Here is a 27,425-nt window from a genome sequence, read left to right as displayed (position 1 = left end):
TCGTGTAAGTGATGTGGATAAGGTACGGGACACTAGAATCTTGTAAGAGAATAGGAATTAGATCTAAAAAATAAGAGATAAATGACATTGATATGATTAGTTCTAGCTCAAAGAAATGTTTTGAGGTTAATAAGATTATTACAAAATGATATGAAGGCCAAACATGAAAAATATGCAAACTTAGTCGATGTATGTCACTAATTTTGCCGTTAGGGGGGATAAAGGTTGTCGTGGAGAAGATATATACTTTGATCTTATTAGACCTTGGGATTTATCCAAGGGTGATTTTATGGAAGATTATGCTTAAAAGGATATCTGGCCCACAAAGAAAGGATAAAAGATCAAGTGCCCCTTGTCATGCCCAAAGACAATATCCTAAGGGAGAAGTGGATGGAGGCTAAGGAAGGATGATTTTAGCCCGGTACACCATCCGATGTATTAAAATATTCTTCGCCGATAGTAAGGAAAAGGGATTTGAGGGTGTAAATATGTTTATAGGAAATGTGGCTCAATAATGGTTTGAATGTGTTGATTGGAAATACTTGTAGATGGGTAGATCCCATAAACTACCAATCCGGTTCTTTAATACCCGTTCATACTATTTTAACTGATATCTCATAATTTATTAATTTATATCAGCAGAGACGATAATATTACTGAATTTTTTTTTTCCGAATCTCAGCGTGCATCGCAGATTCGCAGGAGACCGAAGTGGTTGCAAAGAATGGCAGTTCTATATATCCCCGTCGGGGCTCCCGCGCGGTGAACCCTCGAAACCCTCTCCCCTGCTCCCCTGTTCTCGTCGACAAGAAGAAAGGCGAAGAGAAGACATGCGAACCAGAAGCCAATCCAAACGTAAAGAAAGCCCGCCGGGTTCGTTCTCCCTAACTCTTTCTCTTTAGTCGCTTTCTCTTCCATTGATCCAAACAGAATCCTAAAAAATCGACGCTCTTCTGTGTTTCTTCCCAAAAGCTCCGCGCAATTCAGAGCCCCAGACCAGTCTTGCTCATGGATCAGGTCATGGAAAAGGTCTGTATTGATTTCTAGTTCGCATCCTCTTCAATTCATAATTTTTGATTTTCACGGAAGAAGCCTTGTTTCTGATTCCTTTGGGTTGGTTTTGACGTTTCGGGGGTGTCCTCGCGGCCATCTCAGGGGAGGCCTCTGTCAAGAAGTCGAAACGGGCTGCCTCTCGCAAAGCTTCCGGTGGGAAACGGCGGCAAGAAAGCCCCAGCTCGCTCGAGGGAACCGAAGTCGAGGTTTGTCCAGTTCTTGGCCTCTCTGTTCTCAAATGAAGAGAAAGGTGTCACCTTTATTCTTTTTGAGGTCAAGGCCCGGTTGCTGGATGCTTCCGGTTATTTGACTGCCCATGACGGGGAATTTGTTAGTATTTTAGCCTTTGGAGTTTGGTTGCTGGGATGTGGGATGGTGAGCGATTAGGATAAAAAAAAAAAGTGCTTATTTTTGTAAGCTTAGGCCTCCTTCAATATGGAAAGTAGAACCCATGTGTTAAAGCCTGGACTAGTTTCTAAGCGCTTCTGGTTATTTTTATGCTTCTTTCTATCTAAGCTAATTGGCCTAGATGTGGAATTTGCTAGTTTTTGTTTGATGTTTGTAATTAGATTACCAGGAGGGCTGAAGGAAAATGAAGATACATGTTTTGATAAGATTAGGCTGCCCATGATATGGGACATGGATTAAAGTTTTGAAGAGTTCAGATGTGCACTTATATTATTTCTCTGACGGCCTCTAATGCTGTTTTTCTCAGGTAGAGGTACCAGGGGAAAACAGTGGTCAAGTGCGTGTTAAGGAAGTGCTTCTTTGTGATTTAGGTCTGAAGGGATGTAGTAGTCAGAAAATGGAAGGAAGCACATCAAGTAGAGGGAAAGATGTAGGAGGGAATGTTCATCTGGATGTGAATGAAATGGATTGGGAAGAGGGTACTATTTCTGTTTCGGAAGGCAGGGAAGGCTACTCCCATGATCTTGGGAGGGTGGTGACTGTTGAATTCACTGATTCACCATCTACTGCTCAGAGGAGGGCTTCTCGCAGGGCTTCTGCAGAAGACAAGGTAAATCACATAAATTAATAAGTGGTGATAGTTAAGGATCTTACAATATGCTTCATTCATTTTGGATTTATGCTACTGATGTTTTGAACTTAACCTGGGGTTGCCACGTTTCTAGGTGCTAGCCGAACTTGTGCACAAGGTCCATTTGCTTTGTCTACTAGCACGGGGTAGGTTAGTCGACAGTGTCTGCAATGATCCCCTCATTCAGGTTCTTTCTATACTGATCCATGTTGTAACCGTATCTGTTTCATACCTTGTCTTTTTTGTCCTCTAAGGTCTATCTCTAGATACTCAGCTAGAAATGAAAAATTGGGACTAATCAATAGGCCACCTTTACTAAGTTTTTTGCATCTACCTTTTTGTTGTTTGATTTGTACATTTGGACATCTTATCCATTTAGTAGCAAATATACTATATGGATGCACAATTTGATCTATATGCTTTTTGTTTAAGCAAGATACGCTGCTCATACATTTGAATGAGGTAACATAAACAATCTGACATGCATGACATTTTTCCCTGATTTGATGGAGTATGACCGTCTTCATGGTTTTGGATTGGCTTTAAGGCATTAGTTTATGGTCATACTCATATTTTTGGATTCTCCATGGGTTATCACAAGGAAAATGGTCGTTTGATCCAGTTTATACTTTTTATGATATGGAGATCTTTTGGCTTTGTCATCTTATGGGCAGCATGGTCATTAGTACATTTACTGCACATAGTTCTTTATATTGTGATAAGCCATATTCAATGTACATAGCTTGCTATATTATTTTTTTTAATTAGCAGGCAAAACATGGTAAGATCACCTTCCACTTTGTTCAATACTTTATCTTGTTGTATCCCTTTTGTACATCTAATCTCTTAAGCACCATAAGGGCTATGTCATTGAGGTTAATACTTCTCTGCATTTTTTCTTATCTTAACACAAATATGTTAACTCTTTCATTTAGAGAGGGAAGCAGAGTACATCAAGAAGGAAGGGAGATTACATAAAAGTGGGGGGCCGAGAACGAGAAGGGGGGGGGGGGGGGGGGGGTGAAGAACTTGAAGGGGTCAGTATCTCTAAGCAAGCTCAGGGTTTGAACAAGTTCAGGACCCTTCAAGGGATCTATCCTGAAAACTGCACCTGAATTGTGTTTGAAAATTTCTGATGGAACATAACTTGCCTTTCAGGACCCTAGCATTTCTTTCTAGCCACAGGTTCCATAGCAAGGCCATTGTGAGTATCTTCCAAAGTGGGTGCAACATTAAAGGGATATGCAGAGTCATCTGTGATGTCCACAGTTCGTTGAGATATTTAAACAAGTTTTTAACCTGAAAGGTGGGAGCACTTGCTTCCATAAACTTCTGGAAAGTCTACACATTAGGAAAAGGTGGATGACATTCTCAGATTGCAAGTCGCAACATGTATAATCCACTGGTAACCCTTTCTTAATTAAATTGACTGAAATAAGGACCAGGTTCCTTGATACAGACCAATCAAATGAACTTCAAGATTAGTTTGAACTTTCTAAATAGTCTTGATGTAGCTGCAGCAACAGTCGCCTTTATCCAGGTTTTAGAATCTTGTATGCTGAGTGAATGCGAGAGTGCCATCTCCAGACACAATTGACTCTGCCATCTACTAGATGAAAGTCGGTTAAATGATTGGTCAAAGACGAGGCATCAAGATATCTAGTGGTCTTCTAGCTGATGTCTGAAACTGCTCTGCCACCCACTGTTGTTACTTGAAATCAGCCAGAAATTGGAAATGAAAATATTAGGATCATATGCTAGATGGAAAAGCCTGCTGAACAACTCTTCCAAGGTGGTCTCCCTTGTCCATCTATCTCCCTGAAATTGAAAAGAATACTGTGCCCAACAAATCTGAAACTAGTTAGGATGAAATTTTTACCTTCAGAAGATTTTTCCGAAACATAGAAGCTCTATTGAACCTTAGATGAAAATAATCAGGCAGAGGTCTATCCCTTGCATATCATTCTATTAAAGTCTCTCTCCATAGACCTTCATATCTGTTAGTAACCTCCACCCCACATTTGCATAGAAGTGCTATATTGAAGTCTCTGAGGGGAGGAGAAGAAGATCTTTTCCTGGGGGGAGGGGAGTGGTTGGGCTGGGAGTTTTGATCCATACATACATATATATATAGTTTAATGTGGTTTGTACATATGTAATATTTGATACCAACATCATATGGATAGTCAACAATCTATTGAATTGTATATATTCTTGAGTTCTTCCCTTATTGGTTGATTCTATTGCAACTCATGCAGTGCCTTGAACCCTGGCATATTGAGTTATAGATTCTTTCAGTGCTTCCTTTAGTTTTCTGTTTCTTCCAACTGTTGGTTTTCCATATGGTAAAATCCTTATTTGACACCTTAACTTACGAAAATCTGTATCAGTTTCCTTTCAGAAAAACCTTTACCTGTTCCTCTTTGGTTTGAAAAAGTTCTTATTAATGGGGGATGTAGCCCTTAATAGAAATTGATGTTAAAGAGATTCTTAAAACTGGTAACGAATAGTTCAATAAGGCTTGCTGATTATGGTTATTGCTAATGCCATTATATAATCTCATCATCTTTAACAAAATCTTTATATTATTTTAATTTTTGTGCTCGTTGTTCCAACAGGTAGAATCAAGGTCTGTTTCTTTATGTATCATGATTCAAGTCTGAATGTTGTTGTAGAATCTGAAATTGGCTCTGGTTCCCATAATAAACAAATGATCTGATACCTCATCATCCAATTTCATTAATTTTCAGGTTTGGTTCAGGTTTGGGGTCTCTTGTTGAGTGAGATAGATGCAGAGGGAGAACAAATTTAGGAGGAGGGGGGGGGGATCTAAGAAACTGTCCATAGACACTTGCTAACTCTTTTCCCACATCTATGTCATTCAAATGCCATAGAAACACATAATATTTTCCTTCCCCTTGTTGAAACAATCGACGCCTGATCATTTTTTGAGTGATTCTTCTTTTGTCTTGTTCTTGGCTGCTGCTTCAGCTCCACCAAGCTGCTGTCTCATTACACTGGATAAGGGTATGGATGAGTCTGGCATTGTAAAGGGAGATGGGAAGAGGATGAGGATGAGAAATGCAGACAATAGAGGGTTGGTTTTTTGATAATGACGGGAAATGGGGTTGTGTTTGGGGTTTGGGGACAGAGACAGTAGAGGCGTGAAGATTGGAAGGAGCAAGGGAAGACAGTTGGGATTGGGGATTCATGGGAGGGCTTTTGGGGATTAGGAAAGGAAAACAGGGGTGGGGAACTTGGGATTATATTAGACCAGATCAGAAATAGAACCCATAAACACTGGGCTTTATTTTAGGATGCAAATCCCATCTAATAAATTGTTGGATCTAATTTGCTGACAAGCCACAGAAATTTGGTTGGATTCCAATAAAATTATTAGACTGTTGACCTCCCATGCAACCTCTAGTGTTGCGGAGTCAAATTCATATTTAAGGTGTAGAACAAAGAGATGTGGGTTGATTAGTAAAGTTTTGATTGAAATTTTGCTTTCAATATTTTTAAATATTTATAAATAGGTGGTACAATCCTTGCTGTTTAGCACTCTAAACATTGTTGATTCATTTTGTTTTATTGGTGTGGCAATCTAATATGGGCCACTTTTTTCAAAAACGTGTTTAGTAAGATTATTAAATAAGAAAATCATCTGGACTGGCAAGCACAGAATATCTGAATCTGCTATTGAAGATCAACTTAAGATTCAGCTCTGGTTGAAAGTGCTCTGATTTTATGGTCATTCATGTAGTCATGTCCTTATTCTCAACTCTCCTTGAAGTTTTGTTACTTCGTTGGCAATTCTACCTGTTCATTACGTGGTCTATTTATGCTGCTCATTCAATTAATATATCAGTTCTAAACAATTATTATGCAAGCTAGCATATTTCTAAATTTTGTTCACATAGTTGATTATTATTAGCTTTTTAATTTGTCATCTTGTGTCTTACATCAAGGATGTAAAATTTAGAAGTATTGAGAGGACTCATGTTATTACAGGCTTCCTTGGTTTCACTTTTACCATCAAACTTACTGAAGATAGTGGAGGTTCCAAAACTGACAGCTAGTACGTTGAACTCCCTCGTCAATTGGGTACTGGATACTATTGTAAATTTTAAGTTTTCATTGCTAATGAGTATTCTTATAATTTGTATTGTTTGGCTGTATATTTATTTTCTAATATATTAGATGGTCAAGTCTATTTTGATCGGTTCACTGATTATTATTACTTCTTTCTGCAGTTTCATAATAATTTCCATGTACGAAATCACAATATAGAGAGGGGATCCTTTAAGTCAAATCTTTCCTTTGCTCTTGAAACTCGTGAAGGGACAGCGGAGGAGGTAATTTACATTTTCTCTGCCATTGTTTACAAATTCTTTTCTTCCAGAAACTCAGTTTTTTGCCATGGACAATTAATTGTTAGAATGAAATAATGCATTTCAAATTTATATTCAATTAATTGCTTGCAGTTAATAGTGGACTTGTTCATTCTGGTCTAATTTGAATTCACTGGCACCTGCTACAAAATTTGTGGAATGAAATGTAGCACCCATTTTACAAGCTTAAAACTTGCGCAAGCAATTGAACGTCCCTTTATTTTTTAATCTTTAATGCATTTTGTTGAGGTAAATTTGTGAAGCTATATTTCTAAAGGACTTGAATTAAAATGTATCGATTTCTGGTATCCTTGAAAGAAGCATGAACATGACATTCTCTCTTGTTCATGCTTGAGATTGACATTCTGTGATCCGGTTTGACGATTGATTACATTGGGCTTCGTTGCTTCGTTTTGGACATGGATGTCAAGTATTCTACCATGCACTTCTTTACAATAGTGACGGAGTGCTACAGAAATCTGTTTTTCCAGTCAGATAGGATTGATTTTCTAATCACCACTTCCATATGCTTGGTATGGTTGATTGTAAGTACTTCATTATGTATTGTGTAAATTCATGCTTTATTATGCAAATTCTTGGTCTATGAACCACCATGAGTTTGCGATAAAGGTGGTATTGGAGATGTTGACTGCATATGATTGTCTCCTGCATGCACACTTACAGTGTTCTTATATGTGTTGCAGTCTATCTACTTGTGGATATTTGCATTTTTTCCCATTATTCCATTGCTTTCTTGCCATCTTAAACTCATACACCATATGCTTATGTGGTAACATTGAGTATATATCAGGAGTTCTTTCCCCACTCAAGTTTCACAATATTTGACGACTATATGTTTTTGTAATTTGTGAGATGTTTTCACCCATAATCTTAGCTAGGCTGCTGCATGGTCCTTCTTCCAGAAAAAAGGAAGAATAAATATCCTAATTTAACATTTGATGCAGGTTGCTGCATTGTCGGTGGCCTTATTTAGAGCTCTCAATTTAACAACTCGGTAAGTATGTTGTTAATCAGCCAGAGTTATTATTTTATATGGCTCCATACATTCTTATATATGAAAAATACTTTTTCTTTTTGAAGTTATTTCATCTTTCATTTTGTTGTTGGAGGATTTTGCTAGCATATATGCGGTTTAACATGTTGATGATCATTGCATTTGTTTAAGGTATTTGCTCCATTTGAGTCTTGCTAGTAATAGAAAGGTTTAGTGATTTGGTGATAAAAGGTTGTTGAAATGAACTGCAATTAGGTGTATAGAGATGTTGAGGGAGCCTAGAATGGTCTAGGGCCTACTGATTTAAAATTATTTACGATGATCCTGCTTTTGAACATTCTTGGATTGTATCAAGGGGTAAGTGATAGTTCTATTCATATGGTGTCTAGCATATTGGTATTTAAGAACAATCTAATATTATCAAAGGAATCATTCTTTTGCATAAATATCACAAAGATCCTTTCTCTTTTCCCCTTTCATACATCTTGGTGGATCACTCCCTTACGTTTATATTAATGTTTTTATCTTGGTATACATATATATTTTTTTTGATGCATTTAGTTTATGCTTGATAAATACTGAATTTGAACATAAAGAATTTTTCTGGAGATTTGATTAAAAGAAATTTGCTCTTTTACCCCAATAATGCCATGCAGTGTTGTTAAGATTGGAACCATATTGTAAATCCTAGAGGGGGTTTGATCAGATTGTACATTGTAAGATTCCTTTGAATTTATTTGAACATTAAGAAATTAAAACTGTATTAAAATTAAGAAGCATGATTAAAATGTAATTTGAATGAATAATGAGAAAGAAATCTTACGAGGATATGGGAATTTTACTTTCCAACAGCCATAAGCTCATACATATCATGTGTAAGAAACAAGACAATGTTTAATTATTCCATATAGCTATACAGAATATCTTAATCTTACTTGATATAAATCTATGTATTTATGTATTGTCACCATCATCATTACAAACTTAAAAGCCCATAGGATGCATGGGCACATGATAAAAAAGGGTAATGGCTTCTTTATGATTTCACAAGTTTCAGTTCCTAGGAAAGATGTTCTAATCAAGGAAATGGGCAATGTCTAGCTCTATTAAGCACAAAACTTGTACATTATTGTAAGAAAAATCAAATTGTTTAAGAAAAGTCTATGGGATGCTTATATGCATACCAGATATTAAATCATGTGTTTCTTTTAGGTTTGTGGCTGTTCTAGATGTGGCCTCTCTCAAGCCAGATGCTGACATACCTGGGGGCTCAAGCCAAGATGCAGAAAGGTTGGACACAAGGATATTCTCTTCTAGTACTGTGGCAAGTCCTTATCAGGTTAACGCTCCATATCCTGCTGTTTCAATGGATGATGCCAACAAATACATGGCTGATAAAGTTTGCCAAAGAGAAAAGCATCACAAAAAAGAGAACAGTTCAACCTGCAAGAAGAATTTGCTTAAAGGTATAGGTGCTGCTTGTAATTCAGATGATGGAACCAGTGATGCATCAGCCAGCAAAGCATGCAGTGACAACTTGAATTCTTGTGTCATCAGTTGTGCTGAAAAATCAAAAAGGAAAGGGGATCTAGAGTTTGAATTGCAGTTGGACATGGCTCTTTCAGCCACTTTAGCAGGAATTCGAGAAAATGTAGGTTTGGATACGATTGATATCCCTAGCACTGCATCATCTATCGCTTCCCCTTTAAAAAAAATGAGGAAAATCAAAAGTGAAGAATCTCCAATTCTGACTCATGGTAGTTCTAGTGCAGTTTGGTCAAGAAGAACAGGACCTCCCTTGTACTGGGCAGAAGTCTATTGCAGTGGGGAGACCTTAACTGAAAGATGGGTGCATGTTGATGCAGCAAATGGTATAGTTGATGGTGAAGAGAAAGTAGAAGCTGCTGTTGCTGCTTTCAGGAGACCATTGAAATATGTTATTGCTTTTGCTGGAAATGGTGCTAAAGAAGTGACTCGCAGGTTTACCCCTTGACTTTGTTTTTCCCTCCTTATATCACTGTATATAATAAAGTTGATCCTACATCTTGAAACCTATTTGGTATGGTTAGCACAACTTAAGACAAATAAAGAATTTGACACTGATTACTTCATAGATAAGTGCTAATTTACTTTCTCGTGTGCAAAACTTCTTCCTTTTATTTTTTCCCTTCCATCTGCAATTCCATTGAACAAGGGAGTCCATAAATATTATGCTGTCAGTGAAATATTGAATAGGTAATTCTCAACAACTACAGTGTATATGCAGCAGATTAGGGCTGTGAAAGGCCAGGTTAAAACCTAGCCAATCGTCCTTTCAGAAAGGCCTGATTTGAATTCATTCAATTTCCAATTCCAATACCTGGTCCGTTAACACCTTTATGCTTGGTACACCTGCAGCATGTCCAGCAGATTTAAGATTCAACAAGAGTTGTCAGCTCTTCAAATTGTCATTATTATTGATACTTGAGGCACAAAGTTAGAGGAATTGCAGTAGTAATTAAAATTATAACTATGTGAGGCAAAAGATGATATATGTATACTTATGAAGCCCCTCATGAATAGTGTGTGAAGACCAACAGAAATACATGTTCAATGTTAGTACAATTGTAATAAACCTGTCTTCCAAGTATGACCAACGACGTCATAAATTTCCAGGTATTGCAAGCACTGGTATAAAATTGCTTCGCAACGAATAAGTTCACAGTGGTGGGATACAGTCTTGGCACCATTGAAGGAGCTGGAATCAGGTGCAACTGGAGGAATAGTTCAGTTAGAAGCAATACAAGAGAAGGTCCCATATGACCCAGGGAAAAAGGTACTCAGAAGTGCTCCATCCTCTTGAAATGGATTTAGTTAAGACTAGCTCACAAGATTGTCATGTGAATTTGGCTGATTAATGCCGTATTGAACCATCTAAACAGGAACCTCCAGCTGAGCAGACTCAGATTTCAACCAGGAATTCTCTTGAGGACATGGAGCTTGAAACTAGGGCATTAACTGAGCCTCTTCCAACCAATCAACTGGTATATATACAACACAGATGCTTAAGTTGAAGCACTTATGTCTTGATCAGTTTTGTACTAAGGTCACTCGCTCAATGAAACAATTTGGTGAATGCAGGCCTTTAAAAACCACCACCTCTATGCCCTAGAAAAATGGCTTAACAAGAATCAAGTACTCCATCCAAAGGGTCCTGTACTTGGTTATTGTTCAGGTCATCCTGTCTATCCTCGATCTTGTGTTCAGACGCTACAAACAAAACAAAGATGGTTGCGGGAGGGCTTGCAAGTTAAACCAAATGAAATTCCTGCCAAGGTTGAAGCAGCTTAATTTAAATCAAGCATACTTGTAGGTCATTCTTTGCATTTATTTCTTATGTTATTGGTGTTTCTCCTCAGGTAGTGAAAGGTTCCAAAAAAGTAATTAACTTCCAGACATCTGAACCTAGTGTTCTTGAAGAAGATATTGAGGAACCAACCTTAGAACTTTATGGAAAGTGGCAATTGGAACCTTTACAACTTCCTCATGCTGTAAATGGTATTGTGCCAAAGGTGAGATTTTACTTCCATTTCTTATTTAAGCTTGCAAAGTAGTTGAATTTTAGCATGTTAAACTTTGATATCTCCTTTTTGGGTAATAAAATGAATTGTGTTCAACATCTAGGATACTCATTATCTTAAATAACGATTAAGTTTAGTAGCCCCTTGGACATGAGGTTGATAGCTACTTATGCGCATAAGAAATTCCTAGTACATTACCTAAAATTTTTGTGTTATGCGACCTCATATTGCCTATTGCTTGTTGGAATCATCAAAATTTGCATTTCTTTTAATTGTTTGTCGATATTCTTTTCATTCTTAGAATGAGATTACAAAAGAAATTACTTCCGAGTCACCACATTTACACGTATTTCTGTCCATACGAACATAGACATCAGATGTGAACAGGAACAAACTAAGACGGTGAAAAGACTAGAGTACTTTAAGGCTGACAGGCAATTGAGATTTGAGAGCAGCTTTATGTCATTTTATATGTTTCTAGCCCACTTCTGTTCTATGCGTCATTCAGCTATGTCATTAACCTCTATGTTTCTGTACTTATGTTTAGCATGTTTGATACTAATGTTGCACATTTTAATCCCCTCCGCTTCAAATTTTAAAACGAAGGCATGCTATAACTTAATTATCTATCCAGAATGAGCGTGGTCAAGTGGAGGTATGGTCCGAGAAGTGTCTTCCACCTGGCACGGTACACTTGAGGTTACCCAGATTGATTCCAGTTGCAAAGAGGCTTGAAGTTGATTTTGCACCTGCCATGGTTGGGTTTGAATATCGTAACGGCCGTTGCTTTCCCATGTTCGAAGGGATTGTAGTCTGCAGAGAGTTCAAAGATGCTATCATGGAGGTAAGGCCAAACACGATGGATGGATGGTTGCTATTTTCTGTCCTTTGAGTATTTGATACCTAAGGAAATCTGCTATTCCATAATGGTCAACTTCATTCATTATTGCACTTTTTCTGGCAGCACTGTAAATCTTCTACAATCCTTCCATAAATAATAAAACCTCTTTATTTCTTGAAATCTGTATTGTTTTTTTTTTTTTTGGTCTAAAGGATTGTTCAATCAATCATGAACCATATCATACAGTAGGCTCAGCTTAAGGGCAGTTTCTTCACGTATGCAATGCCTTATTCCATAGGTTGTCCTCACATTGATTATTTTGGAATAGCATGTTCTGGCCAACATTTTGTTCGGTAGGCATATTTCTATGTTATGCCGCATGTTGCACGATGGAACTATCAATATCTGGGTTTATATTTCATTAGCAATTCAATTGCTGATCCAAGCATTGAATTCTACTCAAGGAGTCTGGACATTTGACAGTTCATACTGGCAAAACTTATATATTGAAGGCATCATTTCCTCTCTCTCTCTCATTTGGATATGAGATGAAATATAGCAGGAAGTTCACATTTTGAAAATCAGATGCTGTCTTGTGACAGCAAAGAGCAAAGGATGCTCACTATTTATCCCAAGCACAATTGCAAGTACTTGTTTGTTGCACTACTTTCAGATGAACATGCACTGATGATTTTCTTTAAACTTTCTTTTCTTCCTTTTGCCAACAGGCATATGCTGAAGAAGAAGAGAGGAGAGAAGCTGAAGAAAGAAAGCGCAATGAAAGACAGGCTCTCTCAAGGTGGTTTCAGCTACTTTCCTCCATTATAACCAGACAGAGATTGAAGAACTCTTACGTGGAGCGCGTCCCTCATGACTCCCCCACCGACCAAAAGAACGACAATTTTGTTTCCCAAAAATATAGTCATGAAATTGACTTAACAACCATAGGATCACAGCAAGGATCGATACAACAAAATGCAAGGGCAGTCTTGCCATCTGTTCAGGATCATGAGCATGTCTTCCCTATAGAGTGCCAGAGCTTTGATGAAGAAAGCTTTGTCCGGACAAAGCGATGCCCATGTGGATTCTCTATTCAAGTGGAAGAGTTGTAGCACTATATTCTTCTTACACATGTTACTCTACCATGATTTCCTATAGAGAGTGTATGGTATATCCATATTGTAATGTATGATATATCTATATATATTGTTCCAGTTTCTCTTCTGGTCGACCCGATGTAGCCTCTTTGATTTTGACAGAAGGGATAAATGTATGAGCAACCAGCTTCACCCCATTGTCGGGGTTGGCTGTTATATGGCTTCAACTTCCATGGTTGATTCCTATGTCATTAGAAATATCAAGAGCCTGTTTGGACTTTGATTGCTTTTTTTATTCATGAGTCATCTGATTTGTGGACTGGTGTGGCTTAGAAAGGAGCTGGTGGAACTTATTGTTCCCTTAGGCCTTGGGATAGCAGATTCTGCGTAAAAAGATGATTTTTACCATCCAGGCATCTGCCTCTTGGTGGCACCAAGAGCTTGAACTCCATGGAAGGTGCTGCAAATTCTTGATCTCCATAGAGTTTGGACTCAGCAACTTGGCATGGTTTTGAGTCTGTCTCAATAGATTGTGGGTGCAAGATGGTGGCATACCATCCCTCATGCACCATCACTTCTTCATCTTCTAGTGAGAGAGTGAGAAACCATGATCTGTATTGAATATGGAGATAATGCTTTTTTTCTTTTTTCGCGCTAAAGTGGGCATTTCATACAACACAGGTACGAATACACCCAATTGAATCAAATAACAAAAGGTTCTGAAATGCTTCAGGCATCTCTTCCTTCCCAGTTCATAGGGTGCTTTCAGAATGGCTCGCTACATATATTGCCACCCAGTCAGCCGCCTCATTAGCTTCGTGATATACATGTGTAGCCTAGAATGTAACATCCTCACTCACCATCATCCAAATATCGCAGAGCAAGGGATGAACTCTTCAGGTTTAAGAACCATGATATATTCCACAGGTTTACTTGACGACTGATGCACGATTAGCCTGAAAGGAACTAGCAAATAATGCAAATATGATTTAAACATGGGAGAAATTTCATGTTTGAACAACAGAAAATTGCTTGTGAAATGCCTGATGGCAACTTTTCACCATCCGATCAAATCAGCTCTCCATTACTACAAAAGCTTCTGACATTTTAATCCAATATGCATGCTTCTTTTTTTTTTTATTATGCAGCAGCTATTCCACAGGTTTGGATTAGCTCTAATGCTCGTCAGACCATTTTGGTGTTTCAGATTGGGCTCCAAAATTTATGATTGGTGCAATACAATCTAATACTGTAGCCATTTGCTTCTCCACTACCTTTTCCTCTGCTACTTCAAGTCTCTGACCCTCAACTTCTGTCTCCCCGACAAGAAATCCCAACCACCTCACAAAGCCTTTATGATCAAAAGAAGAAAAGACAGATTTGCGCACATAATTTTGCCGAGGTCAGCACGCCATGCAAGCCAAATTTTCGGCCACTTGGTTACCTTCTGAATGAAAAGATATAAATGATTATGCTTACTATTATAATCAAACAATACTAGATTATATTTTATTATATTGTATTGTATAATGTCTTCTACTATAATTTTACTATTGTAATATGCAATAAAATTTATACCTAATAATAAAGGAATGATAATATAATATGATATACGATATATTTTAATCGTATTGGTATAAAAAATATATTGTCTCTATGAAAGCATTTAAACACTTTTTTATCCAATGAATCTAGAATAGTAGGGATTCTAAGGATAAACTGGTCCAATTTATAAAAAAATTATCTTTTTCATCCACTTTTCATCATGTAACTTTCAAACATTATTTCCTATCTCTCCTGAGCATCCAAATATGCGGAGAGAATAATTGCAACCATTGCTCAGAATAGCATCATATTTGTTCGAATCAAAAAAGTTTCATGCATGTTTATCCCATAAATTTAATACCTATAGAATTACCTTTTTGTTATCCTCCAAAAAACTCTATGCCCCATCCAAATAGAGCCTAGAAGACAAAACCCTAGACAAGGATATTTTTTTGGTCAGGAGGAGCAGCCAATTAACACACAAGAGAGGGAAAAGATTTATTTCAAGAAGAAAAAGATAGGCCACCAAAGAGGGATTCTCATAAATAGAAAATATTACAAAAATACCCATAAGCATGCCTTATATTACTAAGAAGGCCTACCATTCCCCTCTTTTCTTAGCGGCATGGTATGTCAGTCCAGCAAATCCCGCTTTTTAATTCAGCAACTCCTACTTTTGCTAATCCAATCTCAAAACAATATTTATCTATGCAAGAAAAAAAATTCTAATTTTTAATAATTAGGACAAGATAATTTTATTGTTCAATTAATGAATGCTACAATTGATTATAAATTTTATTTAGCAATGATTATAATTTTTATTTTTATTATTAAAAATACTTTTTAAAATGACAATGGAAAGTAACCACTTATCTTAAAAGAAAAGGTGAATTATAATTATCATTCAACAGATGCTGATTAATGAAAGCAATCATCAACAAAAACTATTTTTTCTTGATTATCAAAAATCATATGGTACAAGAGTATTCCGAGAGTGGGTTAGCAAAAGAGGACTAGCATCTCAAATATCAAAATCCTTTTACAACCATCCCTCACACATCTTAAGGTCAAAGTTCATATGTAAATTATCAAAAGTATTCTCATTTTTCAACTAGAAAGTTTTCACTCCTAGTTGCCTAACTAAAAATATTCTTGCAGTTGGGAGGAGATTTGTCAATCAATTAGGACAACAGGACATCAAACATGCTCCTCAATCTCAACATAACCATGACTACATGTGCAATGTGTAAAACCATATCTTAGAATCAAGTCAATGAACAACTATTGGCTATGCAAAAAAAATATTCTTTCATCAAAAAGTACGGAATAACAAAACTAACCACTCCAAGTCTCCCACATTAACTTGCTCTTCTAGAAGTGCATCAGGTTTTGCACCTAATGATAATCTTCACTTTACTTCCAGCCTTAAAATGCCGGAGGACTAGGCAGGTAAAACCAAGAAGTAGCCTGATGAGGGAGAGGGTGTAGTATAAGACTTGATCCTGTTTTTGCTGGAAATTTGACCCTGTTTTTCCAGGAATCGAAAATTAGCAGACAGAAGAATATAGATAACAGTTTCTGTGCAAGAAAAGTATAAATGCTTCTATATAAGCAAAAAACAATACGTTTAACTGGGGCATTTTTTGCCCTCTAGATATCAATATGGCAAGTTTACATTTACACAGATACACAACTAAACAAATACAGCTTTTTCCTGAAGAGATATATTCCCTTCCCACGATGATTTTGTACTTCTCACAAAATGAATATAAGCTATATCATGGCAATTTTAGTCAGATGTTCCAAAAATTGGACCATGGAAATACTTACACTTGGTACCTGTTCAACTGGCTGCAGGGATCCTGCATCATCAACACTAGATTCACAGAGATTGAATAGCAAGCTTGGCTGCAACCATGTTAATGTTTTGTTTAGTGAACTTAATTCCATTGCACAATCTTTCTAAAGTGTCTCTTGAATCCATTGCTCGTAGCTTTTCACTTTGCAAAGCTAGTAATTCTGAATCTGACATTCCTAAAGCATGGAAGAACTTGACACAGTAAATTTGAGTGGGCATGACAAAAGAAATAGTTGATTACACCTCAGTTACAGAAGAAATAAAACAAAGTAACAAATTCTTGCTTTAAAGAATATATATAATAAAAGGACATCTCAGAGTTATCAGGGCTACATCAAAGCTACAAAAAACAATAAAAAATTTAATTTACACACGCAGAAGTCAATGAACACTACTTTGTGTTATGGTACCAAAAAAGAATAAAGTTCATTGCAATTCTTTCGATGCACTAAGAGGATTCTTGAATATAAACACTATCTTAAATTACTAATCACAAATGCACCCAACCAGCTGTTTAAAGGCAGACATGTCACCCACCATATATGCCCGCATATATCATGCTGAACTATCCACAATGAACTGTATGTCAGTGATACTGATGATAAGCGAACCAAAAAGCAAAAATGCAAATCTAGTCTCCTGCTGCCTCACACTTTCAACATCTAATAGCCAAACTCTTGGTCCATGTTTCTGGTCTGCTTAAAGGTAGGAGGAGAGTTTTCAAAAAATGAAATATTGGATACACATACATATTATCATGTTCTTTTCAGCATTTATTATAAGACAAAACCATTAGTTGTTAGACATGCTTCCCAAAATTAACATGATAATAGAAGTAAGAGCTTTTTTCTGCAACATTAATTATCGACCTAAAGGTACCATCTTGATATATGAGGATGATGGGAAACTCTAGATGAAATAATGAAAATATGAAAGCATATGTATCTGGAGAAAAGTTCGCAGTTTAAATTCATTAAGCACCCTCATTGCACTTGGGTTTTTGAATAGTGAATATCTAACCAAAACTTCCAATGAAACTCCTCTTGGAGTCTAATAAACATTTTTCAGGGCATGAGTTTCACATACAGGCCATAGTATGATCTAGCAAGTCAAGAAGGACCTGCTAACATTTATTTAGAAACCCCATCTACTAAGCATGTAATTATTGGGGCATTTGTAATTAAATTGAATTTTTATATTGTCAGCTTTTATATTTTATTTCTCAATCTTGCCTTGCTCCTATCTTGGTTTTGCAAAATGGCAACCATGACTTAACCCATGCAATTGATTGGTCAGAGGTATGTTTAGTGGGCATGGTTTTGTTCTTGTCCAATTTTAATATCTAAATATTTGCTTATTTATAATTTTTATTTGCTTTGGGATGAAGATACAAAGTACAAGAGGGTTGCTATGGTTTGTATATTTTTTTCCCACAAAGAAAATAAGATATCTTACAAGTCCTAATATAAATTTGGCGAGTGATTGAATTATAAGTACAAAAGAACAAAGTAGAATTGCACCCGAAACAGTTTGGAGTGCTCCGAAAGATAAACGCTCAGCTAGATTTGGAATAAAAGCTTGATCACAATCTTCATAAACTCCTCTTTCAGCCCATGCCAGAGAATTCTTTATACGAGTTTGCAACAGTTCATTTTTGGATGCCTGATTATTAAAATTTGTTAGCAGAAAGTTACTGATTGAATAGCAAGGAAGATTAGCAAATAACCACAACCAGAAAAAATGATAACAACAACAATGCATGACTACCTTCAGTTTGATTTGCAAACTATGTAGATTATGGAGAGACTCCCTTAACTCCGAAAGTTTTGAGTCTATTTCACTCTTCTGACCAGAGACACCATCTAGTATTGGTACAACCACTCCTCTCAGGTATGGTTCCATCTGAGTCAGTGAACAATATCACCATCTAAAATGCAAGTAAGATAGAAGAGAAACAAAGTAAATGTTCAGTTTTAAAAAATGTTAGTGAACCATCTAAAGGTGCCGAAAAGATTTCAGTTATGAGCAACAACAAAGAAATAAGAGAGAAACTTGCTGACATCAAAGACCCTACCAAAATGTGAATACATTAGATAAACTAAAACACAATGTGACACTAGGATAATAGTAAACCTCGCCAATTGGGTTCCTAAGGTAACAGTGTTCTTGAATCACTGAGTTTAACATGCACAGGTAGAGCAACCAACCTTTTTGTTCCGGCCAACAAACCTTGTGAAAGAAGAGGGCTCATGAAATTTCATCTATTTATATGTAATTTGCACCTATTATGTATCAAACCAGATACATCAATAGAAATCTGATATAAAAAAATATTGATCCTCATCACGGTTGGCAGAACCGTTTTGAACCGGATGGCTCTAGCCATTCCGAGCCGTACCGGCAGCTCACCGGTATCGTTCCAGCAATGAAAACGAAATCCGTTGCCGGAGCTGGAGAAGAAAAAGGAAAGAGAGAGCGAGCGGGAAAGGGAGGGAGGCCGGCGGAGGCCGCGACCGGTTTTTCTGTTTTGTTCGGCCTCTACCGGCCCTCCGCTGGTGTCCGCCACCCTCCGCCGGGCTCCCTCCCTCTCTCCCCCTTTTCTCTCTCTCTTTTCCTCTCTTCCACGATCTGCGTGCCCTCTTCTCCGTCAGTACAGGCCCGACACGGCCCGTACCGGCTCGTGTCGCCGAAGAACCGGTACGGTGCTCAATACCAGTTCCGCCGACCTTGATCCTCATAATGAACAATAGTTATCAATGACAGCTAGGGGAGGCAATCCATGACTTGACCCGCCAAGCCGATATGCAACTGACCCAAGATAAATTAGTTTGGGTTTGGTTTAAATAGGCTTGAGCCCAAAACAGGTTGACCCATTTTACCTATTTCATTAAGGTTGGGTTCAGGTCAAGGGTCCCGACTCATCTAACCTGGCTAGACCCATTTAATATTTAAGTTGATTCAATCGAGACCATTGGTTCAACACCTGGCCATTTGGTGTTTAGGAGAAGATGGTCTAGGTCAACCCTCCCACTTTTGCCTCCCACAGTCCCACCTCCCGAGTCCCATCCCTCCCATGTCCCACTCCCAAACCCCTCCTATCCTAATTTGCCTTTCAAACCCTTGCCTCACCTCCCATCCCTGCCAAACCTCACGCCCAAACTTCTCCAACCCTTCTCAAGCCCCTAAATCCCTTCCTGATACATGCCTCTCAAATCCCATCCCTCCCCAAACCCTCACCTTCCAAACCAACCCAATCTTTCTGAAACCCTCACCTCTCAATCCCCTCCTCTAAGTATCTTATTGGGTCTCCTTCCTCATGACTCCCTTCCTCATGGACATTGAGATCTAAGATCCTAGCTCTCCAAGAGTTGTCACCACACTGATATGAAGATCCATGAAAGGGCCACTCACGATAACCTTGGTGCCGCTGCTAATGCCTTCTCTATATGGTTTGTGCCACACCCCCCCCCCCCCCGCGCTGCCTTCCCCTTTGGCTGCACCACCCGACCCTATGAGTCTGGCATCTAGAGCAAGGGTTTGGTCTTTCCCAAGATGAAAATCAACTTGAGGTATGCTGCCACTCAAATCCTAGAGATTCTAGGGTTAGGGTTTGGGAGAAGGGAATTCAGAATGAGAGGGATGAGGGGCGAAGTGAGGAAATGGACGAGGAATAGATTAGGGCAACCCAACCAAAACCGATTTGTTTATTAAACAGGTCATGCATATCAACTTAGGTTACCCACCTAATAAATAGATTGGGCTTAGATCTCAAAATATGACCCATTTATTAAACGGGTGGTGTACGGGTTTATAGTTTTTCATTCCAACCTGTATCCAACACGACCTGTATCCGACCTGATCTAACCTGATTGCCACCTCTAGTGACAACAATCTTTTGCTATCTTTATTCTTCTTTTCTACAAGTGGCGGTAAGTTATCTATTCTAACCTGATATAAGTGGTATTGGGCATATATAACATTCATAAGTGAACTTTGTTGTCATTTTTTTGTTTAATTGTTCAATTATGATTTTAAAATTTTTAATTTTGTGATTGTGAATTATATTCATAGACCAGTAATTGTTATTATGGGCCCCAACCAAAATGCTAGCTTTGCCGGCTGTAACCTACTTTCTCAACTTTTGCATTGACTCCATCCAAGTATCAAGCTTGATTCCACGATAAACTATCACAGAACCATAAACACCTGAATCTTAATTTTCCTTGCCATTTTTTTTAACAAGAAATGAACTACTTGGTCACTCCTATGGCCACCGGTTTTCTTCATCAGTATGTCCTAATTTGCCTGGCAAATACTTTAACATCGAAAATTTGATGAAATAATAACAAAAGAGAGGAAAAGAACGGTAGGATACTAATTACTAATTAATAGATGAGGAAAGCAGAACAACTAGATAACCCGGCTAGAATTCTTATTCCTCTTTTGTTTAAAAATGCCTCAAGCAAACCTTCTCGCAATCTGATCTGCTTATAACTCTTGGATGACTGTATGTCTCTTTCACAACTAATGCAACTAAACATGTGATCCAACTAAGTCGAATAAACTTAGATTTATTTATAATCAATTTTCAAACCAAGTTTTAGACAGAAATGCTTCAGGCTCAATCTTCAAGTGACCGAATTTTAGCATGAGATTGTATGAGACCAATCCCCAACCCATTTTTAAAAACAAAATGATTAGAAGGGAGAAAACTTAACAATGATATATAGATATTTGCATAAAAAGTCTAATATTATAGCAAATATTCCTCTTTAAAGCTCTAATCGCATTCTAAAACTTTCTATTTTATTTTCGTAGAATTTCTTCCTCGATGTTCTCAAAAATAAAGAAAATAGTACATCAAATAGGAAAACAGCTAAAACTAATTAAAAAGACACAAAAGTACCCATTTCTTCCTTTCTCACTTTAGGTATTTCCCAAACCCCTCTAGCAGTTATTTAAAAAGTAGAGACCTCACTCACAAGGCTAGCCACCCTCCGGATTTGCTTTTTATGAAGTAGGCAACCTTATCAACCTAAAACATGGTATATTCTAAAGTATGAGTCCCCGTCGCTTAATGTCATGCATTATCATAACTTCCGAAGTCCATATGATGTTTTGATCTTCATTCATCCAGCCAACATCTAATATTGCAACCATGTTGCTCCTTGAGTTGTTTCCTCCATTCCTCCTTTTGGCTTCAATATCTTCATCACATGATCTTCCACCTGACTCATATCAGCAATATGCTTCTATTCCTTCTTTTGATGACTTCAAGACCAGCTTTCAAAGTTCACAGAGCAGTCCATGTCTTCTTATATTGCTCGCACCTGCTTCATAACATCTTTAAATAATTATGAAACTCACCGCCCCACCCCCCAACAAAAAACAAAAAGAAACAGTGATGAAAAGTCACATTACTCCTATTTTTATTCAACCTCTTCAAAAACTGAGACAAGAGCTTCTAAAAATCTTTTTAAGCATCACAATACTGGATTTCGCAATATCCAAGAGACTGGCCATTAATTCTCTTTTTTTAGAGGTTTTTATGTTCAGGCTGCAATATTTTTCACATTTACATGCATCTGCACGAGGTAATGATGAAAGCAGCTGCACAACATGGTATCACAGTATGAAAATAACATAGATCATTTATCTCAAGGCATAAAAACACTGATAAAGGAAAAGATATCTGAATTTTATTAGTGTAAGCTTACAATCAAAAATTTATTTCTAAAAGTAAGTCAATTAGAAGCACCTGCATCAGTTTCACAATGCGAACACGACCAATGCCCCTAATAGAAACCAGTGCTCCAATCTCCAATTGTTTAATCTGAGCCACACAACTGGTTAATATTAGATGATATGCATTTCTTACATAATATATTAAGAGCAGAATCTTACACTCTCTATGAGGACCAGACAACCATATCTAGCAGCAAAGGATGCTCCAGCTGAAGATCTACTCGTAAGAACAGGATCTAGCACAAAGTGAACAAAAAGCTTCTTCCTTCTTTGTAATGACTGCAAAAAGTAGCGTAGGCAAGAGATATGATCCATCCAGATTTCTATTGTAAATAAAAAAAAAACAGGCACCTCTGGTCCATGTTTACTCAATCAAGCTACAAATTCATTTCTTGTATATCCACATTTAGAAGCAGGGAGGTAAACATTTGAATAGCTCTAGTACCAGTAAAGTATAACAAAGGTCCCCAATAACAAAGAATTGAGCAAGGCATTATTAGAAATACTCTTCAGGGGGGGAACTCTTTGGTACTTGGTTCAGCAGAAAATAAACAACAAAATACTGAGAATGGAAACCATTTTATGGGTTTTACTTTTTTGTATCCCATCTTTTTCTCTTTTTTTTTGGTAAAAGCGGCTACTCATTTCTTTGTATCCCATCTTTCAATTGGCCACATGAGACCTACTCACATTTTACTGGCTGTTATAGACAAAAGTTTCAAGTATACACGAATGTATGCAAGACCTTGTTATAACCCCATACCAAGCTGATTACAAGGAAAAAAGTATGTATCATGGCATGTTAAACAGATGAGGACCATCTACATGGCATGTGCATGCAAACAAAAATCTGGTTTTTATGTGTGTATGGTTGTCAAAAGGCCACATGTTCTGTTGGGTGGAGGCCACACAAAAAAGAATGCATATTGGTTGCATATTCCATGTAGGTGTTCTCATTTGCACAACCATGCATATGTAACACCTCTTAAACACAAGTAACCTTCTAATTAGATAAACACATGTACTCATTAACAAAAAAAATAGGTAAAGAGAACTTTCCTACATTTTATTACATTTGTAAAAAAGAAATATAATTACTTTAACATGAAAATTCAATCATCAAGCATGCTAGATTAGGAGCTCATACTAAATCTTTCTGCAACAAGATGGCCTTACGAACTTGATGTTAGAAAGGCCAGCTGCTTGTCAATACCATTGCTGAAGGTCACCCAACAAGTCTTTATCTAATAATCTATGACCATCCAATCTTTGATAATATTAACTAGCAAAGTATTCCATATATTTAGGTAATTTCTATGCCAACATCATGACATAAAAATGAGTCAGGATCTTAAACTCTAAACCCTAAACCTAAACAATATGCAACTAGATGCATTAGTCAAGATCATGGTATGCCATACCGTACTGGATGGTACCGGGCCTACCGTACCGGTTCGGTACCGGTACCGGTGGCGTATCGAACCTCAGTACGCCAAAAAAATTCCGCATCGTACGGTACCGATACTATGCTAGTATGGCACCGGTACGGGGTTCAGTACCGGTACGACGAACTTTGATCAGGATCTTAAAAGAACAAAGAAAGAAAGGTCAATTAAGTACTTTCAACCACCCAATAACAGATTTTAAAAGGAAAGGGGGAAGGTTGTATTATCTACCTTCTGCCCAGTAACAAATATCTCATGCTTGCATTTTCAAACCCGTAGTTTTCCTCCCATTTCAAGTGTATACTGCATTTAGGAACACTTGCAGTGACATTGGCATAATAAAAGCATTCTAAAACTAACATAAATAACAAGTTGTAATGTTGTATCCTAACTTTGATGGGCCAGTTTGGTGATTCGTCATCATCAGTTCCATACAAGGATAACGTCCTCTGTTATTTAGAATACTACAAAACCATTTCCCATAACTCCCAACCAGAGTACTCCATCTGTAGTTTTTTATTGGTCTTCCACTACGGATCCAAGCTCCTCCATATAAGAGACATCCTTAAATCTTGGTTGAACATGCCCATGACATCACAACCAGTTTCCAACACTACATCCTCAATTGAAGCAACTCATGCATAGTCCTACTCCCATCTGCAGTCATTTTTAGCCCTATCCTTCTAGTTTTAGCCATCACCTTGTTCAAAATTCTCATCTCTAAATCGCTATTTATGTTTCCAGTGGCCTTTTTTTTTGCCTAATATTCAAATATATTCAACAATATGCAATTTATTGATGTTGTAAAAAGTTACCTTTGAGTTTTCAAGGCATGCAATGATCACACACCAACATAGGAGCACCTCTCAACTCGGTCCAACCCCTCTATTGTATGTGCTGTCTATGTTTTCAATATTTGTATAATGAATGTAATACATCAAAAGCATCAGGTTATGGTATCCTTAATAATCAATTTTGACTAGAGTCTTAGACATCAGCGATTAAGTGACATATTACCGGTATAAAGAGATAAGGCCATTCACTGAATAAAATATGTGTAGGCAAGTAAATTAAGCATATATGGTTAACCAAGAGAAATACATACATGTACTGAATGGAATGTCAAGCGATTATATAAATGGGAAAAGTACCTCCTCCAGCAATGCTAGAAACCTTGCTTCATATAAATGCAATGTCTTGAACTCAGATGGGATTAAAACCTGCATCACAAGATAAAGAAAAGCAATTCATAAAAAAAAAAAAAAAAAAAAAAAAAAAAAAAAAAAAAAAAAAAAAACTAACCATGGATAGGTTTAATATCATCTGTTTCTATGAATGTTAATAAAGGTATCAAACAGCATTCCTTGAATCCCCATCAATTTTCTAAAAATTCTAAGAATGATTGTCTGCCCGTTATGTGAATACTTTAAAATAATCAAGTAACTCTCTTCTTTAGGGATTGGATATTTGAACAGCTTCTATGCATTGAAAAGTGCATGCATGTAATGAAAACTCAAAAGTTGAGCAACTCTATGATCAATGCTTAAACATGCAGATTTGGTTGTAAGCAAAGTACGCCGTACCGGCCCGAACCGGACGGCACAGGGCATACTGTAACGTACTGGTATCTAGTACGGATAGCATACCGACCGGTACAGGTGGCATACCGACTGGTACAGGTAGCATACCGAGGTGGCATACCGACACTCGGTATGCCAAAAAAACTCAGTACCATACCGTCTCGACACTGTGCTAGTGTGCCATTGGTACCGGGTCCAGTACTGAGACGGCGAACCTTTGTTATAATTCTCTCATGTTTACCCTTCTCTAAACTTATATCACATAGACAAAAAGAAAATAATTGGCATGCTTCTGAAAAAAACATGATTTCAAGGGTATTAGATTATGGCTACAAAGTTGTTCTAATAAAATAAATGAACCAAGAAGAATCTTTGACTGCTGTATACGGCCGAGCATGGAACCATGGGATGAATGAATTTCATGAGGTTCATCTAGGCATATTTGTATTCCATATAACTAATTTTTTTTTTAAAAACAAAACCAAAAGTATGTCCACTATTTAGTAGGTAAATTAAGTGTTGTTGCGCTATCAGTTAAAGGAAGGTCCATTTAGAATTAAAAAAGGGTTGTGAGCAAAATACAAGTCTGTGTAAGGACCCTCAGATAGCCACATGCTTCCCTTGAAAAAGAAAAAATAAAAGAAAAGAAAGAAGGGAGAAAAACTGATATACAAAATTAGCTATGAGACTTAGAAATGACAACACGTGATGTCAATCCAATATTACCACTAGATTTAAGTACCCAGATAAAAGTCCATTATAGCCTCTAACTAATCCATCATTCTAGTTTTACTAATGACATTAGCACCTGCTGTCGAGAGAACATGGAGCTGTTAAAAAATTTCCATGCTTAAGTAAGCCAGGCTTCTTCCTAGACATTGACAGCAACCAAACCAATATAAATTTCATGCATCTTCAAATAATCTCATTATAAAAAGGTTGGGAAAGTGGTCTATTTAACTGATGTTAATTAACCAAAATCACTTATACCCGAATCCATGCTCCCACCAAGGGGCTAAACCCTTCAAAGGACAAATTTTCACATATAAAGATGAACCCCGGTGTGCCGTGTTTTCTAAACAAACCCGCCCTCCCACATCCTTCCAATATCTTAATCTTCTTATCTTATACCAACGCACATAACTCTCTTTCAAAAATCTGGCATCCCCTTACTAGGGTTCCAATCTCATACCCCCAAGCTAATGTTACCATCTGACCAGCTTACGCACTGTACTCAAAACCAAACAACGGTTTCCACATTACCACCACTGGCAAAGAAAGTAAATCATTCAGTTATGTAATTTACTAAGAGAAAATCACAGGAGGCTTCTAGTTCTTAAAATTAAGTATATGGGAATCTCCATTGAGATCAATAGTAAGATAAATTCTCGAAAACATATGATCATTTTAGAATTAACTAAACTAGAAAAAAAAACAATTTTAACACGAAATGTGACGATATTAATAGAAAAGAAGCAACTTCTTTTCGCTGGAGTGCAAACAAAGAGAAACTAAAACATTCCTCCGCAATACCTCATCCAATTCGAAGGGAAGCAGCGGGAGATCCAAAGAGCACGAAGAATCCGGCACCGGAGAGCAGTACCTCCTCAGACGCCGGACTATTGCGGAACGGCCAGAGCTCGGAGATTTGGAGGACCAATTCAACTTTGCGGGGAAAAAATTAGGGTTCGGGATTGGGGGAGGGAAGGAGTAGCTCGAGATGGCTCCGGAGTTGGAGAAAGCGGTGGTCGCCATGAAGTCGAGAAGAAGACAGCGAAGGAGAAGAAGAGGAGAGGGTGGGACTTGGAGGCGTCATAGGCAGAGAGTCGATCAGGATTACTTGTAGGTCCCTGATTAGACCTAAACTTACTTGAAGGTCCCTGTTTTGTGTGTGTGTTTTTTTTTATTTGTTTCTTTTTTTATAACAGAAATATGTAAGTAAATGCAGAAAACATGTTTGATTATACTATTTCTGCCTCTATTTTTTAAAAAAATTTTATTTTTAAAAAAAGTGAAAATATAAAATTTTATTTTAAAATTCTTTTAGAAAGATTTTTTTTTCCTTCTAACTCCTCTTCTTCGCCCAATCTCATTCTAAGCCCTGTGGCTCCCATCCAACCACACAATCTCTCTAGACCTCGCTGGTCATTTCTCTATCTGATGCTGAGTTATCCCAAGTCGTCGGCCGTGTCACCCATCCCATCCTCGCTTTCTTTTTCTTTACTGCTCCCTCGACTCGACTGCCTTCCCACCTGA

The 27,425-nt window shown here is 37.5% G+C and overlaps 2 protein-coding genes across 5 annotated transcripts; one reads left to right on the top strand and one right to left on the bottom strand.

Annotated features, from left to right (window-relative positions):
- The first annotated feature begins 663 nt into the window (after positions 1–663).
- On the top strand, positions 664–13,291 carry RAD4 (DNA repair protein Rad4 family). Of its 2 annotated transcripts, XM_008805658.6 has the most exons (15): positions 664–873; positions 973–1,029; positions 1,156–1,259; positions 1,769–2,071; positions 2,187–2,279; positions 6,104–6,196; positions 6,346–6,447; positions 7,449–7,498; positions 8,711–9,478; positions 10,154–10,313; positions 10,420–10,521; positions 10,619–10,813; positions 10,897–11,049; positions 11,693–11,902; positions 12,628–13,291. In XM_008805658.6, exons 1-15 carry the CDS (start codon positions 831–833, stop codon positions 13,009–13,011), a joined length of 2,817 nt encoding a protein of 938 aa, XP_008803880.4. In that variant the 5' UTR covers positions 664–830; the 3' UTR covers positions 13,012–13,291. The 2 variants fall into 2 exon arrangements, with proteins under 2 accessions (XP_008803880.4, XP_088570117.2); XM_088713991.2 differs by lacking the exon at positions 2,187–2,279 and having other exon boundaries at positions 665–873.
- Positions 13,292–15,924: 2,633 nt separating this feature from the next.
- LOC103717332 (ATP-dependent protease La (LON) domain protein) lies at positions 15,925–26,970 on the bottom strand. Of its 3 annotated transcripts, none has more exons than XR_605659.4 (8): positions 26,703–26,970; positions 24,741–24,809; positions 22,304–22,423; positions 22,158–22,232; positions 18,167–18,301; positions 17,920–18,061; positions 16,372–16,575; positions 15,925–16,066 (listed from the first exon to the last, which is right to left on the bottom strand). XR_605659.4 is itself a non-coding variant. In XM_008805660.4 (8 exons), exons 1-7 carry the CDS (start codon positions 26,922–26,924, stop codon positions 16,424–16,426), a joined length of 915 nt encoding a protein of 304 aa, XP_008803882.1. In that variant the 5' UTR covers positions 26,925–26,970; the 3' UTR covers positions 15,930–16,066; positions 16,381–16,423. The 3 variants fall into 3 exon arrangements, 2 of the variants coding, with proteins under 2 accessions (XP_008803882.1, XP_088570119.1); XM_008805660.4 differs by having other exon boundaries at positions 15,930–16,066; positions 16,381–16,575; XM_088713993.1 differs by lacking the exons at positions 15,925–16,066; positions 16,372–16,575 and having other exon boundaries at positions 17,594–18,061.
- Between the last annotated feature and the right edge of the window lie 455 nt (positions 26,971–27,425).

The sequence above is a fragment of the Phoenix dactylifera genome, chromosome 18 (assembly GCF_051530095.1).
Source record: "Phoenix dactylifera cultivar Ajwa chromosome 18, Ajwa_hap1_PhDact_Kaust_v1.1, whole genome shotgun sequence".
Taxonomy (NCBI): domain Eukaryota; kingdom Viridiplantae; phylum Streptophyta; class Magnoliopsida; order Arecales; family Arecaceae; genus Phoenix; species Phoenix dactylifera.
Note: the sequence above shows the minus strand (reverse complement) of the source record. Positions and strands in the feature narration are given on the sequence as shown.